The 13,141-nt window shown below is 37.9% G+C and overlaps 1 protein-coding gene across 6 annotated transcripts in view; it reads left to right on the forward strand.

Moving 5' to 3' along the window:
* Positions 1-13,141, forward strand: part of dlg3 (discs, large homolog 3) — a 95,495-nt gene that overhangs the window by 75,537 nt on the left and 6,817 nt on the right. For 3 of the 6 annotated variants that reach the window (XM_081381868.1, XM_081381870.1, XM_081381872.1), the window contains 6 exons: positions 4,211-4,325; positions 8,739-8,915; positions 9,017-9,092; positions 9,577-9,606; positions 11,215-11,314; positions 12,981-13,022. In XM_081381868.1, coding sequence (XP_081237994.1) covers positions 4,211-4,325; positions 8,739-8,915; positions 9,017-9,092; positions 9,577-9,606; positions 11,215-11,314; positions 12,981-13,022 — 540 coding nt within the window. The remainder of the gene's footprint in view (positions 1-4,210; positions 4,326-8,738; positions 8,916-9,016; positions 9,093-9,576; positions 9,607-11,214; positions 11,315-12,980; positions 13,023-13,141) is intronic. The other 3 variants (XM_081381869.1, XM_081381871.1, XM_081381873.1) reach the window with 1 other exon arrangement.

Here is a 13,141-nt window from a genome sequence, read left to right on the forward strand (position 1 = left end):
ATTACGTTGAAAGATTAATCATGAAAACATTTAAACAACTTATTAAGTTGCTCAGCCGTTGGGCTGACGTCATGAATATTGTTTCTAGCCTTGTGTGTTTTGTCAATGACCGCTTGTGTTGCTGCGCGACACAGGTAAACTGTTTGCTCGAGGATTTCGTGAGAAATGTTTTTATATTGAAGCTGTAAACACGACAAAACACAGCAGCATGATATTTAGTGCTTCATATTGACAATTACCATAAGCAAAATGGTATTTTCATTTTGTGTGAAGGGTAGGGTAGTTCACCTTTGAACTGATCTTCAGTTCTGTCAAAATGATCCGGGATATTTTGCACTTTGAGGCCTGACGCTTCGCCGTCATGTTTGTGTAATGCTTTATTATATGGAGCTTACTTCAGAGCTCAGGACAGGTGCTGGGAAGGGCTCATTCAGGAAGTCAGTTTGCCTAAACAATCTTAAACATTACTGTCATTTTGTCGTTCAGTGGAAACTACAACAGGATAACTTTGTGAAATAGTTTCTTTAAATTAATATTGAATGTGTTGCTGCTTCTGCTAATGATTTGACAAATGTCAAATAATTTCCCTAGACCAAGAATGTCATGAGTCAATGTCAAAGATGGTGTTAACTAGCTGGGAACACTAAACGGAAGACGTGGACACATTTGACTGGCACAGAGGATAGGAAATCAATTATTGTCATTGACAAGATTTGCAGTGCACTAACAGTCATTTTAACTTGTAAAATGTAGTATGTCAATGCATAGTTCATTCTTTGGTGTCTATGTGAGCAATGACAGGAATGTTGCAGTGCAAGTTATCTGTTTCGGCATGCTCTCCTCCATATTCCTCCTTAGTCAGACACTCCTGAAGTATAAATGGACTGCCTCTCCCTCCCAAGGGCCCTTACGTCTACATAGAAATAGAAGTGACACATTAATTTGTGCCAGAATAGCTCATTGAATTAAGTGGGAACCAGCACTATGAGAGACATTATGGATTCTTACTTGTGTGTGTGTGTGTGTAAGAAAGAGACAGTCTAGTTGTAGACTGGCTTCTGTTAAAATTTGAACTCCTCATGTCATACATTAACTTGGAGGGCAGTGATTGAACTTGAACTGTGAAGTGTTTGTGTCCAGCATGGAGAAATGTTCACAACACATTCTTTTATTTGTTCTTGCATTCCACATTTACAACTAAATGGCATGTTATATATCAATATATTCCAAATGCGTATTATTGGTCTTATTGTGAACAGTGTTTAATTTTTGTATTTTTTTATGTATTTTTCGTCAATGTCAAAACATGATCTTACAATGATATTTTTCGTGTAGATGCTCATGTGGTCGAATGTGGAGCACAACAGGAGTTACACATTCTGACAAGCACAAGACTTAGTGAATTTGCGTCTTTTCGTGCAGATATAGGTTGTAATATGTTGCATAAATATCTGATCAATCTCATATAAGATGCGTATTGTTGAGTTAATGAACCCTCTAGTTATATATATTTATATATAATATTAGACAAGATTTTCATTTCGGTGCATCTCTATGGAAGACATATACATGGCTTATAATAAACAACCAGTTAATCATCACTTATTTTGAATGGACAGCCTCCCATTCTGTGAAACATTTACAACATTTGCGCTCGCATTAACTTTTTTTTTTAAATGTTTTTGGCCCGATAAAATAAATGTTTCAGGAGACTGTTTAATTATTTTTTTGGACAAATTTTAATATAAATCCATAGTTGTATTTTTCTGTTTTTTAGGAATGTACAGTATATCTGTGCCATATTGACTACTGGCTGATATTAGATTTTTATTAATGAGTATTGGCTGTATATCAACCGTTGTGCATGTGTTTTTCTCCATATTTTTACATTTAGATTACCTTTGCTGTCATCTAACTAACACTCACTTAAAGGTCGGGTGGATATTTTTCGGAGTGGCTAGCAAAAGCGAGCTAGTTTTGATCCCACCCTCCCTTCAGATCGCTCTACAAACATAGCCATGTCTCCTCCAAAACACATGAACGCACACAGCCAGAGCAAACAAAAGCGCCATGAGAGACGGCGTTAAACTACCTCATGTCTCAAAGCACATAACATTACAATAATAATGAACATAAAAAACTTAAAGAGTTCATTTTTGCGTTGATAGTGTTGCCATTGAAACGCATAAATACGAGTCACAAACCGCTCTGAGTATAACATCACATGTTTCCATCTCTTCCAAATTATGGTAGTTATGGTGTGAACGCAGCATAAGCTTGTTGTTTTGGTTCAGGGGGAACTGTAAAAGGTGGCTGCTGTTTGTTTGCGGTGCTCTGTAACCGACATCTGTCTAACTCTGCATAGCATGAAACGCGCTGGTGACGTGTGACGTCTGCGCGAGCGCCGGGTGTGCGGAGGTATGAAAATGCATACTTTGACAGGCAGGTAGGACATAGGACATCGGACCTAATGCTACGCCTTCCAGTGATGATATACATAGCCTACGTGTAAATACATTTAGACCACTTAACTTAGTGAGTGCTATCAGGATGTGCAGAGACTTTCAACCAGCATAACAAAAAATCGCCTACCCTGCCTTTGAAGTTAATATAAAAAAAATGATAATTTGCTAACACTATTAAGTAATCTTATACAAATTACAAAATGAATAGGCCCTATGCATTTTTTATATTGTAAATTATTATAATGAAGATAATATTCTGCAATGAATCACGACATGGCTCATTAAATAAAAAATGGAGTAAATAAGTTCTGTTGATGGCACTAACCTGCATGCCTGTTGAGAGCGCTGTGCTAACCATAACCTAGCCCCTATGCATGCTTTCACGTTGAAAGCACATGGCTGCAATATTATATAACTGCATTGACAAAGAGGCAGGCTGCAGCCAATCCCCACTCCCCAAAAATAAAAGCCCTGCACATAATGAAGGGAAGTGAGGCAGAGCTGCCCCAGATTCTCCCCAGGTCTTAAGTTGACGGGTCACACTTAACAAAGACCTTGCGCTTTAGCATTAGCCTTTGTATGTTGGGAACTGTGTGTCTGACAGGCTGAGAGGACCCAGTTGTCTGTGTCGTTAGTCATATCTGTGTATTGTATTACCCGTAGAGAGTCTGAATTACTCTCTGCTTTATTCTGTATAAGGATGTCTTCTGATGTCTGTTATTAGCATACTAACCTTTATATTGCAGACTTTATCTCAAGGTTCTTTCGGATGTGGTACATTTTGCTTCTTTTTTGTGGTTTACTATAATTGTTTTTTTTTTTCAACAAGTTTTTCTAGCTGTTTCCTCCCACCTCTCCATTGAGGTGTTCCCCTGGTTACAGGCCGGTGGTGTCAAGTTACTTTACCTTGCCTTGTCATTCCAGCAGGTTGTTAACCCGTTTGTGACAGACAGGGCGTTTACAGAAGAGCTCCCTGCAGGCGCGGTTTCTGCTGACATTGAAGTCCAAGTTTCGACTTTATATTGAGCTTTAGACTTAATATAGGTTTTGAGTTACTGCCGTTATGAGTTTTCAAGTTCTCATGTTCTCATGAAATTGAAATTCCTGCCTCAGTTTCTGTTTTTTTGGAAGGTCGACTTTTGATCCTCGTATACACGGTTACGGAGCAAGTTGAAAGTCATAAAGTATTTGTTATGGATGATCTATATTAGACTTCCAAGGTAAATTCCAGTGCTTAAGAAAACAATAGTCTTTCCTTGGCTATGTTATCCTTGTTTGCCCATGCATTTCGCTGTTTACATGTCCGTGTGATTCAGTTGCTAAGCTTGTGAGTTGCCCGACCACACTGCAGCTGAGGTGTGCACGTTTAATTAAAAGGCCTCCGTACAATCAGCCATCATGCTTCAGTGCTGCTTCAGAAACGAAAGCCTTGTTCACTATGAAAAATGATTACAGTATGACGTTTGTTGGAGGTTTTCATTCCGTTATACTGAATAGTGCATGTTCTACTTAATTAATATGCATAATTAATTATCTGGCAGGAGATATTAGCGTATAGCTCATGCAGATACATGATTAATATCCATCTGTTCTCTGGGTCATTAATCAGTTCTCAATAAGCTGCTGAGCTTTCCTTCTCTGGCCTGCTCTACAAGCACTTCCACTCATAAAACCTGGAGCAAAGCCCGGAATATCACTGTAAATATAGGTGTTGCTGATTGATTGTGTGCCTTGTCTCTTTTCAGAATACAGTCGATTTGAGTCCAAGATCCACGACTTGAGGGAGCAAATGATGAACAGCAGCATGAGCTCTGGCTCCGGCTCCCTCCGCACCAGTGAGAAACGCTCCCTCTACGTCAGGTATCTTCTTCATCCTCCGATTCCTTCATTCAGTTGTACTGATATTTTGATAATATTGATTATACAAATATATTTGACAATATTGATAATATTGATTGATAATATAAAGTGCTTATTCAATCAGAGGAACCTTCATTTTGATCAACCAGGTATAGTAGCCAATTAGATTCAAAATGTTTGGTGTAAAAAAAGTAAAATTCTACTAAATAATTAAGACATGTTTGAACTTGAGTATCAGCTGTCTTGCATTTAATTCCAATAATGCACCATTTCTTTCTAAAAAGTGTTTATTTATACATTATACATTTGTCATCAACACATGCATTTTGTTTGCAGTGAGACTTAAGCAGTGAAAAGAAGTGAAATATTTTTTGTAGTACAATATCTTATAATATTATTGTTAGGGTTGCATCATGTCCCAATAGGAAAATTTGGGCCGATACGTTAACCGATTATTCTTTATACTTGAAAGCCGATAATCGATATATTGGCCGATAAATCTAAATTAATATAATTTTTGAGAGCCTGCTTACAAAATCAAAAGTCTCATCATTACAAGCCATGTCCCAAGCACTTCAATATAAGTCAAAATATACACAGTACTGTAGCCTAGTTTGAACCAGTGTTAGTTTTAAAATTAATTTACACTCCTATGGCCAACTTTCTCTATCCCGCGCTCTCCCAGCTAATTAGGTGCTGAAGCCTATATATCAGTATGAAAGGGCTAAAAAGGTCTGCACACTAAAATGTTTTTATCAGTATCAAGCAGGAGATTAAAAAAATACAAACGTTTCAGATATTTGCCTTCGTCAGTGCCAAAACGTTTGTATTTTTTATCTCCTGCCTTTATCAAAAAAATAAAATGTAATAGCCTAAGCACAGACAATAATAAAATGATTATAATTAAACCATATTGATGAAAATGATAGGCTTACAAGAAAAATAAAAGTGCTTTTTATTATTAATAATGCATCAATGTTTTTGAAAAAGAAACATCTAAAATGAATATGACTGTTATAATCAGTCTATCAGCTGAAGCTGATGAACTGAATGAACACCGGGAAACTGAAGTGCTTTGTTAGCGGGGGGTCAATTAACTCGACCAAATGCATGCTATATGAGATTAATCATATATTTATACAACATAAACATAATATTACAACTTATATCTACACAAAATGACCCGAATGTGAACTTGAACTAATTATTTGCTAATCAGAATGGTAACTTGTGTGCACTTTCTCCTGTAAAAATGCGCTTAACGGTAACTAAACCCAAAGAATTCACATTTTATTACAATAGTGTTCTCATTATAATGTTATGTGTAAGATGATGAATATAATATGACAGCCCCAATCATAATTATTAATGTCGTGCGTTGCCATTTGAGCTACATGCACTGAAGCTAAAGATGATCACCGATGCGCTTTACTACCATGTTAATACTCCTATATGAGATAAATCAGATGTGTATATATACACAAAATAAACATATTACAACAATTGCACAAACAAAAAGGCTGCAAATGCACAAGTGAACTTGACACTGCTAGTCATGAAGGTGTAACTCCATCGTGGATGCGCTTTTCCCTATGCACGAAAACACGGGCGTACAAAGAGTTCACAACATTCTTTTACAGTAGTGTTATCATTATAATTTTATGTAGCCTATATGACAGACTTCCGCTGCACATGTTGCACTTAACTGTATTTTCCATTTTGAAGTGATTCCAATCATTTTTCAAGCTATTTAAAAACATCATGGCGGACAGCACACATCTGAAATGTCTCAGCTTAAGGAATAATCCATTATTTATCGACTTTAAGAAATCGGCCAAATGTTCTTATCAGGTTGATAACAATAACATTAGAAATGAACATACAGTATATCAGCCGATACCAATATGGTGGCTGATATATCGTGCATCCCTAATTATAGATAACCGTCAGAAATATTTTTATAGATAATTCTACCCTAAATAGTTTTACCAGTGTTTCCAACCTTACTGTACATATTCCATACTCATTCAGTTTAAATGAAGAGAAGTGCTTGCTCTGTTGTTTTGAGGCACACTGTATCATATTATAAAGAAGTTACACTGTAACCAGTGTCCCTGGACAAGGTAGTGAGATGAAAATTAAGTTAAGAACAACGAAAGATGGTGCAATGGGTAGAGAGAGAACCAAGAGAATCTACAAAACAGATACAAGCAGAACATCTAGCTCAAGGTCCAACAGTTTAGAGTCCAACCACCTGTCACTGTCTGAATGAACAGTGGTAGAACCTTCTACTCAACTTTGTGGTTGAAAATGCTAGAAGATTCTTGTTTTGATGTCTGTTATGCTGCCTATGGCACTGGGTACCGGGAATCATTGAATGGCACACTCAAATCATAGATCTATCAAGTCATTGTGGAGAAGAACATTTAGCCCTGTATTAGAGATCTGTATTTCAGTTAAAGTTCATGAGTCCTTCAGCAGGATAATGAGCCAGAACAGACCACAGTAAGCACTCAAGGTTGGATTGAAAGAAGAGATTCTGAGGTGGCCTTTTATTCTCCGCCTATCCACTGTACACGACAAGTGGAAGTCATCCATATCCAATGGAGAGTTGCACAGGGGCTGTGTGAGGTCCCGACCATATGTGGATGCGTAATCTTCAGATCTGACTTGAACTTTGAAATGTTTAAATCCAACAAACACAACAAACTTGAGTGACTACATTGTATGCGACTGGCTGACTGGATGTGATGTATTTCAATCAAATCAGTGTGTGCAAGGTGAAAAATAATTTATACTTTTTTGTTTAACTTTATCAGAAACTCTTGATACTTTTAAAAAATGCATGGTTATTGATGTGTCATCAATTATTAATTTAATATTTATATTTTAAATGTATCCATATGTTTCCTCCAAATTTGTTGTAGGTAATTTGTTCTATATGCATAGCTGTTTATTGTTTGCATTCAGACAGTGTGGATAAAGCCAGGGACACACCAAGGTCCACACCGTTGACTCTAGTCGGACGCTGTCAGGTTACATTTTCAAAAGAAAGGGTAGCAGTCTAGTTATGTGCGTATTAAATATATAATCTGCCTAATGAATGTGTGGCCTGCTTCTGATGGTAGCTTGCACCTAAAGTGAGCTGTGCTTAATGAAGCATTCAGCTGCTCTGGGTTCATGAGTCAGCTGACCACACGTGTTAATGGTAGGTGTTAGATCTCAAGGCATTTTCACATTCCTGTGAATGCAGTAATGAGATAAATGTGTGTCAAAATGTTACAGGCATGTCAGTCAGCACTTATCCCACCCTGTACGGCTTTATCTTAAAACAGAGTCCTGATGTTGTCCTCTATTTTGCTGTGCAGTAAACTATGTGTGCACGTCTCAGTGGGCTTATAATTAGTATTTCCTTGGAGAGAGGTATGTTGAGAAACAGGAAGGCCCGCTCCACTGGTTTTTCTCCTTTCATTTGGATTTACCTGTCTGACAAGGGAAAGACATTCAGCTTTAAACACAATGCCTGACTGTGTTTCTGCATTCAACGTCATCTGCCATCTGGTTTCCCTCTCATGATGATACTGGGATCCTCTATCACTATTGTGGCCTTGAGTGCTTAACCACAGGTTGATCTAGAGGGACTGACTGTGAAGGGCATAGCAAGCAACAATATGAACAATAATGACAATTATTACTTTTATTCAGCAAGGAATATGTTTATCAAAAGAGACCGTAAAGACAATTACGTTACAAAATATTTTTATTTAAAATAAATACAGTTCTTTTGTACTCTTTGTTCTATGCATCAAAGAATCCTGAAAAAAAGTATCATGATTTCCACAAAAATATGAAATGGCACAACTGGTTTCAACATTGATAATAATAAGAAATATTTATTGAGGAGCAAATCAGCATATTAGAACGATTTCTGATGGATCATTTGGCATTGAAGACTGGAGTAATGATGCTGAAAATTCAGCTTTTCATCACAGGAATAAATTAAAATAGATTAGAAAAGAAGACAGTAATTTAATTATTAAAACGTCACAATATTACCATTTTAACTGTATTTTTTAACACAGTCTAAATGCAACTTTGTACCGACCCGAAACCTTTGAACAGTACTATAAATGTTCAAAATAAACAAATGAAAAAATAAATAAATAATCTTGCAAATTATTTCTCAAATGGTTGCTATGTCTTGGTAAGAAGTGTACTGTAAGTTGCTTTCAATGAGGAAGAATCTGCTAAACAGATTTAAACAAAAAAGGTGCAGTTGTCCAGAGATGTATGCGTATCCCCACATCCACCCTTTACTCAAACACGTAAAGGGTCGAGTTTGACAATGAAGTCTGAACATCCACTCCTCTAGCACACTGTTGATGTACGACTTGTTTCATTTGATTTTCCCAGGGCTCTTTTTGACTACGACAGGACCAGGGACAGTTGCCTCCCTAGTCAGGGCCTGAGTTTCTCCTATGGGGACATCCTGCATGTCATCAATGCCTCCGATGATGAGTGGTGGCAGGCACGGCTGGTTACACCCCATGGGGAGAGTGAGCAAATTGGGGTCATACCAAGCAAGAAGAGGTACAGTACTGCCAACAAGCCAAGATACAATTACAACATTGCCCCTGTAGTAATGGACTGTGTTCACTGCCAATCACACATTTTTATTTTTTGATCCACAGGGTGGAAAAGAAAGAACGTGCACGATTAAAAACAGTCAAGTTCCATGCAAGGACGGGCATGATTGAGTCCAACAGGGTGAGTGAGTCGTCGTCCTCCCCCTGTGAAGGAGTCGTGGGAGCTGCCCCACTTCCCCTGAGTGTGGGAATTGGTGGCTTCTCACAGTATCCTGGAGGCTCCTGTTACTGAGCATCTAATTTCTCACAGTGACACACAAACAAAAGCATACAAATACAAACTTGTACTGTGCCATTATAATCAGCTGTGATGGTTAGATCAATGCTCCTCAATCCTGGTCCTGGAGGCTCCCCAACACTTTACATTTCTGGCGTTTCCCTCACCACACACCTGATTCTATTGCTCTGCTCATTAGTAGAGTACTCCATGGCCTGATTTGGCTGTTGGGGACCCTCCAGACCCAAGACTGAGAAACACTTTTATGTTTAGATTCCCACTCTTTGTAACCTAAAGGGATAGTTCACCCAAAAATGACAATTGTCATTTATTTACCTTCATGTTGTCCAAACCTGTATGATTTTCTTTCTTTCATGAAACACAAAAGGAGATGTTTGGCAGAATGAACGACATACGGGTGAGTAAATGACCAAATTTTAATTTTTGGGTGAACTGAACTTTTGAGGGTGAAGTGTGTAATGGACTGGTCGGGATGCTCAAACAAACTATGTTTTGAACGTGCACAATGTTGCACCAACAAATGTCGTACTTGTACACTACCGGTCAAACCTTTGGGGTCAGTAAGATAATTAAAGACAGTAAAGACATTTATAATGTTACAAAATATTTCTATTTCAAATAAATGTTGTTTTTTTTACTTTATATCCATCAAGAATCTTGAAAAAAAATATGTATCACCATTTCCACAAAACTATTAAGCAGCACAACTGTTTTCAACATTGATAATAATACTAATTGTTTCCTGAGCACCAAATCTGCATATTAAAAAACATTAAAGTTTTTCTGACCCCAAACGTTTGAATAGTAGTTTAGTTGACTGCACGTTAAGAGTGAGGCAAAAACGTGTTTTTACAAAAGTATTTTAAAATTACACACTTCACTTTTTTCTTTTTATCAACACCCATGATTTTATGCTGCAATTAGTGATGCACCGATCATGATTTTTCATGGCCAGTTCCTTTTTTTTTTTTTTTTTTTTTTTTTTTTTGGCAAATGTATTTGTTGTATATCTGTAGCCATTTGAAATTAGAGGCAACCACTGCATTTTAATCTCGATCCAAACAAAGAGGCTACACACATGTAGCATGAGCAGTTGTTTTTGAGTGATTTGAATTAGATTGTATAATTTCAAGATTTAAAGCAAAAATAGAGTGGTCTGACTTTAGATTTGTGAAATTATGCAACATAAGACACCTACATAAAACAAAAACAGTAGACGGACGGAATGAAAATGCAAATTCACTCTCTGACAGTAGGTGGCGCTTATGGAACAGCAGCAGTTTCTTTGTGTACCGCTGAACACAAAGCAGTGCTGCACTTATATACGCTACTTTATATGGAGGTAGAGGAAAAGAAAATGCCATCAAAACTTTTCTGAAGACAGTCAGTTCCCTTCAGAGATACATTCATATAACCCCCCACCCCCAATTCTATATTTATATTTTTGTTCCTATATTTCGAGTATTGTGAACCGTGAGCTTGTTGTGCCTGGTACAGTATTTGCTCTGTTGGCGTGTCTGTGTTCTCTTCTTTGCATCCGTCTTCAGCGTGTCCCGTCTCTGGCTTGTGTTAACGTCCTTTTTGCATTCTACTTAATATTTCCACACGAATTACATTTTCAGAAATGATTACATTGCTGTTTGTGTGCAAGTCTAGAATAGAGATCGGCCGAAATAAAACTAAAAACCACCCAGTTCCAATTTATGGCCATTCGACTGGTGCATCTCTAGCTGCAATTTGAAGAAGATATTTCACATCTCTTTTATTGTTCAATTGCGTATTCCCTTTCACATTCAGAGTTAAATGTAACTTTTTTTCTGAATGTAGCTTTGCATCCAAGTTACGTTTACATTCATTATCCCCAATTACATTGTTTGTGCAATCACACGTTGTCTTTGGTTTTATTTTTGCATGTGTGTTGTGAATTACATTGAAACCCATTCTGTTTTTTGTGTTTGTTTCATTCCTCATCCCCATTCCCCACCATCGGCTCATCTCCACGCAGCCAGTCAAAGTGAAACGCAAAAAAAGCTTCAACCTATCACGCAAGTTCCCGTTTTACAAGAGCAAGGAGAATATAGTGCAGGAGTTGGTGGAGACCGAACGTGAGTATGAGCGTGTGACAAGGGCTCTGATGCTGTCCTTCATCCTTCATCCTGTCACTGTCACTCACCCTGGAGATGGCTTCTGATTGGCTCTTGACCTTTCTGTGAGAAAACAGAGCCAATCAGGGCCTCTCTGGCCTTTGTCTTGCTCTGAGGGGGACCTCAGCACTTCTCACAGGTGTGAGGCTGCACTAACACTCAAATGCTGTGCTCAAACATCAATCTGTGTCAGAGCTGTTTAGAACTGCTCTCTTCAGCATTTGGACGTTGTTACCGATGACTCTGCATGGAAATCCCCTGTACTTAAATTACAATCGGACAACCCAGATTTTTCAGTGCACAGCAAGGTGATGTTAGTATTCCTTCATCCCTCGAGAGTGCAACATCTCTCTTCTACTAGCCTCTCACTAACCTCTTTCTTCTTCCTTTCTGCTCTCTCTCTTTGTTCTTGCTTTCACCTGTCTGGACGCTCAGGACTTCCCAGGGTTAAGCGATGACTTTTATGGATCAAAGAGTTTGAGTAAGTGTGTGGTTCCTTTTGTCAAGCAGCTGTTCCCTAAGCTAACTGAACCGGCTGTGCCACACACCACACACACATTTTATTATTTCTTTCTGTTCCTCCTTCTATCTCTCTCACTCAATCTCCTCTCTGCCTTAAGATTCATCTGCCACTTTTTGAAAGTCAGTGTTAATTGCCATTCGCAACTCATTTTAGTGACGCATTTCCAAGTGAAACAGGATGTTTAGCAACTAAATATGTAGGGCTTGATTGTATCAATCGAGTATTGATTAGAAGGTGAAAAGTGTGTGTAACATACCATTATGGGGCCAGACTTAATGTGAGTTTGATAATAATAAAAAAATACTTAAATAGGTATTATCTATTCTGGTTAACAATCTAATGATCTGTATGGCTTAAGCGATATCAGTGGAAAAATAAACTTTTGAAATTACATTTTGAAAGATTATAAAGACATTTTTCTCCGAGATAACACATTGAAAAATCACACACAAGTAATATGCATTAGTGAAGTAAATTCAAGGAAGATACATTTTTATTTCATATTGAGTTGACTTTAAATGCATAAATCATATGGATAAACATTCTTAATTCAAAGATCTGTTTACCATATGATACACTAAAGAGAGAGTGAATCAATGGCAGACCTCTTCAGGACCCATAGTGTCTTCAGAACCAGCTCATACTGGGCAGGATGAGTGCATATTTAATGTTTTAAGGATCCTAGCACTATCATGTTGTCACTGTATCTAAGGGATGTTTGTTATTTGATTCCTGTAAGGAACCCAATTCTGGCTTGTTTACTTTGGCATGAGGAGCAGTATCACTGTCTGATGAACCGAACACTGGCAAGGTCATAGGAAACGCTCAGCACAGAATCTAAGATCACTGGGGTCGTAGGAAAAGGAAATACTTAATTTCCTATTGCTGCCTCATCCTACCATTTCCCTTCTAAGGAAACGGCAGCCATTTAAGTTCTCTGTGTTTGTTTTCCTCTCTTCACTTCAGCTTTTTCTATTCTTGGCATGATGATACGGGAGGGTGTATAGTTTCATCCCGAGCTGTGTTTGATATAGCATTAATCTTACATATGGGTGAAAGTGTGCATTGTGACATTTCTAAACCTCCCTCATCTTATATCCACAGAGTGTTTGACATCCAACACCAGTGACAGCGAAAGCAGCTCTAGTAAGTGGCTCTAAACATTCATTGGCTTGTGCTTTTCATTGCTTACTGCATTAAATCTGTCTCAATATAGTCTGCCAAGATGCAGCATTCCATTTGGTCAGGGTCATGCTGTTAGCCAT

Source organism: Scardinius erythrophthalmus (assembly GCF_964197995.2).
Source record: "Scardinius erythrophthalmus genome assembly, chromosome: 13".
Lineage (NCBI taxonomy): Eukaryota > Metazoa > Chordata > Actinopteri > Cypriniformes > Leuciscidae > Scardinius > Scardinius erythrophthalmus.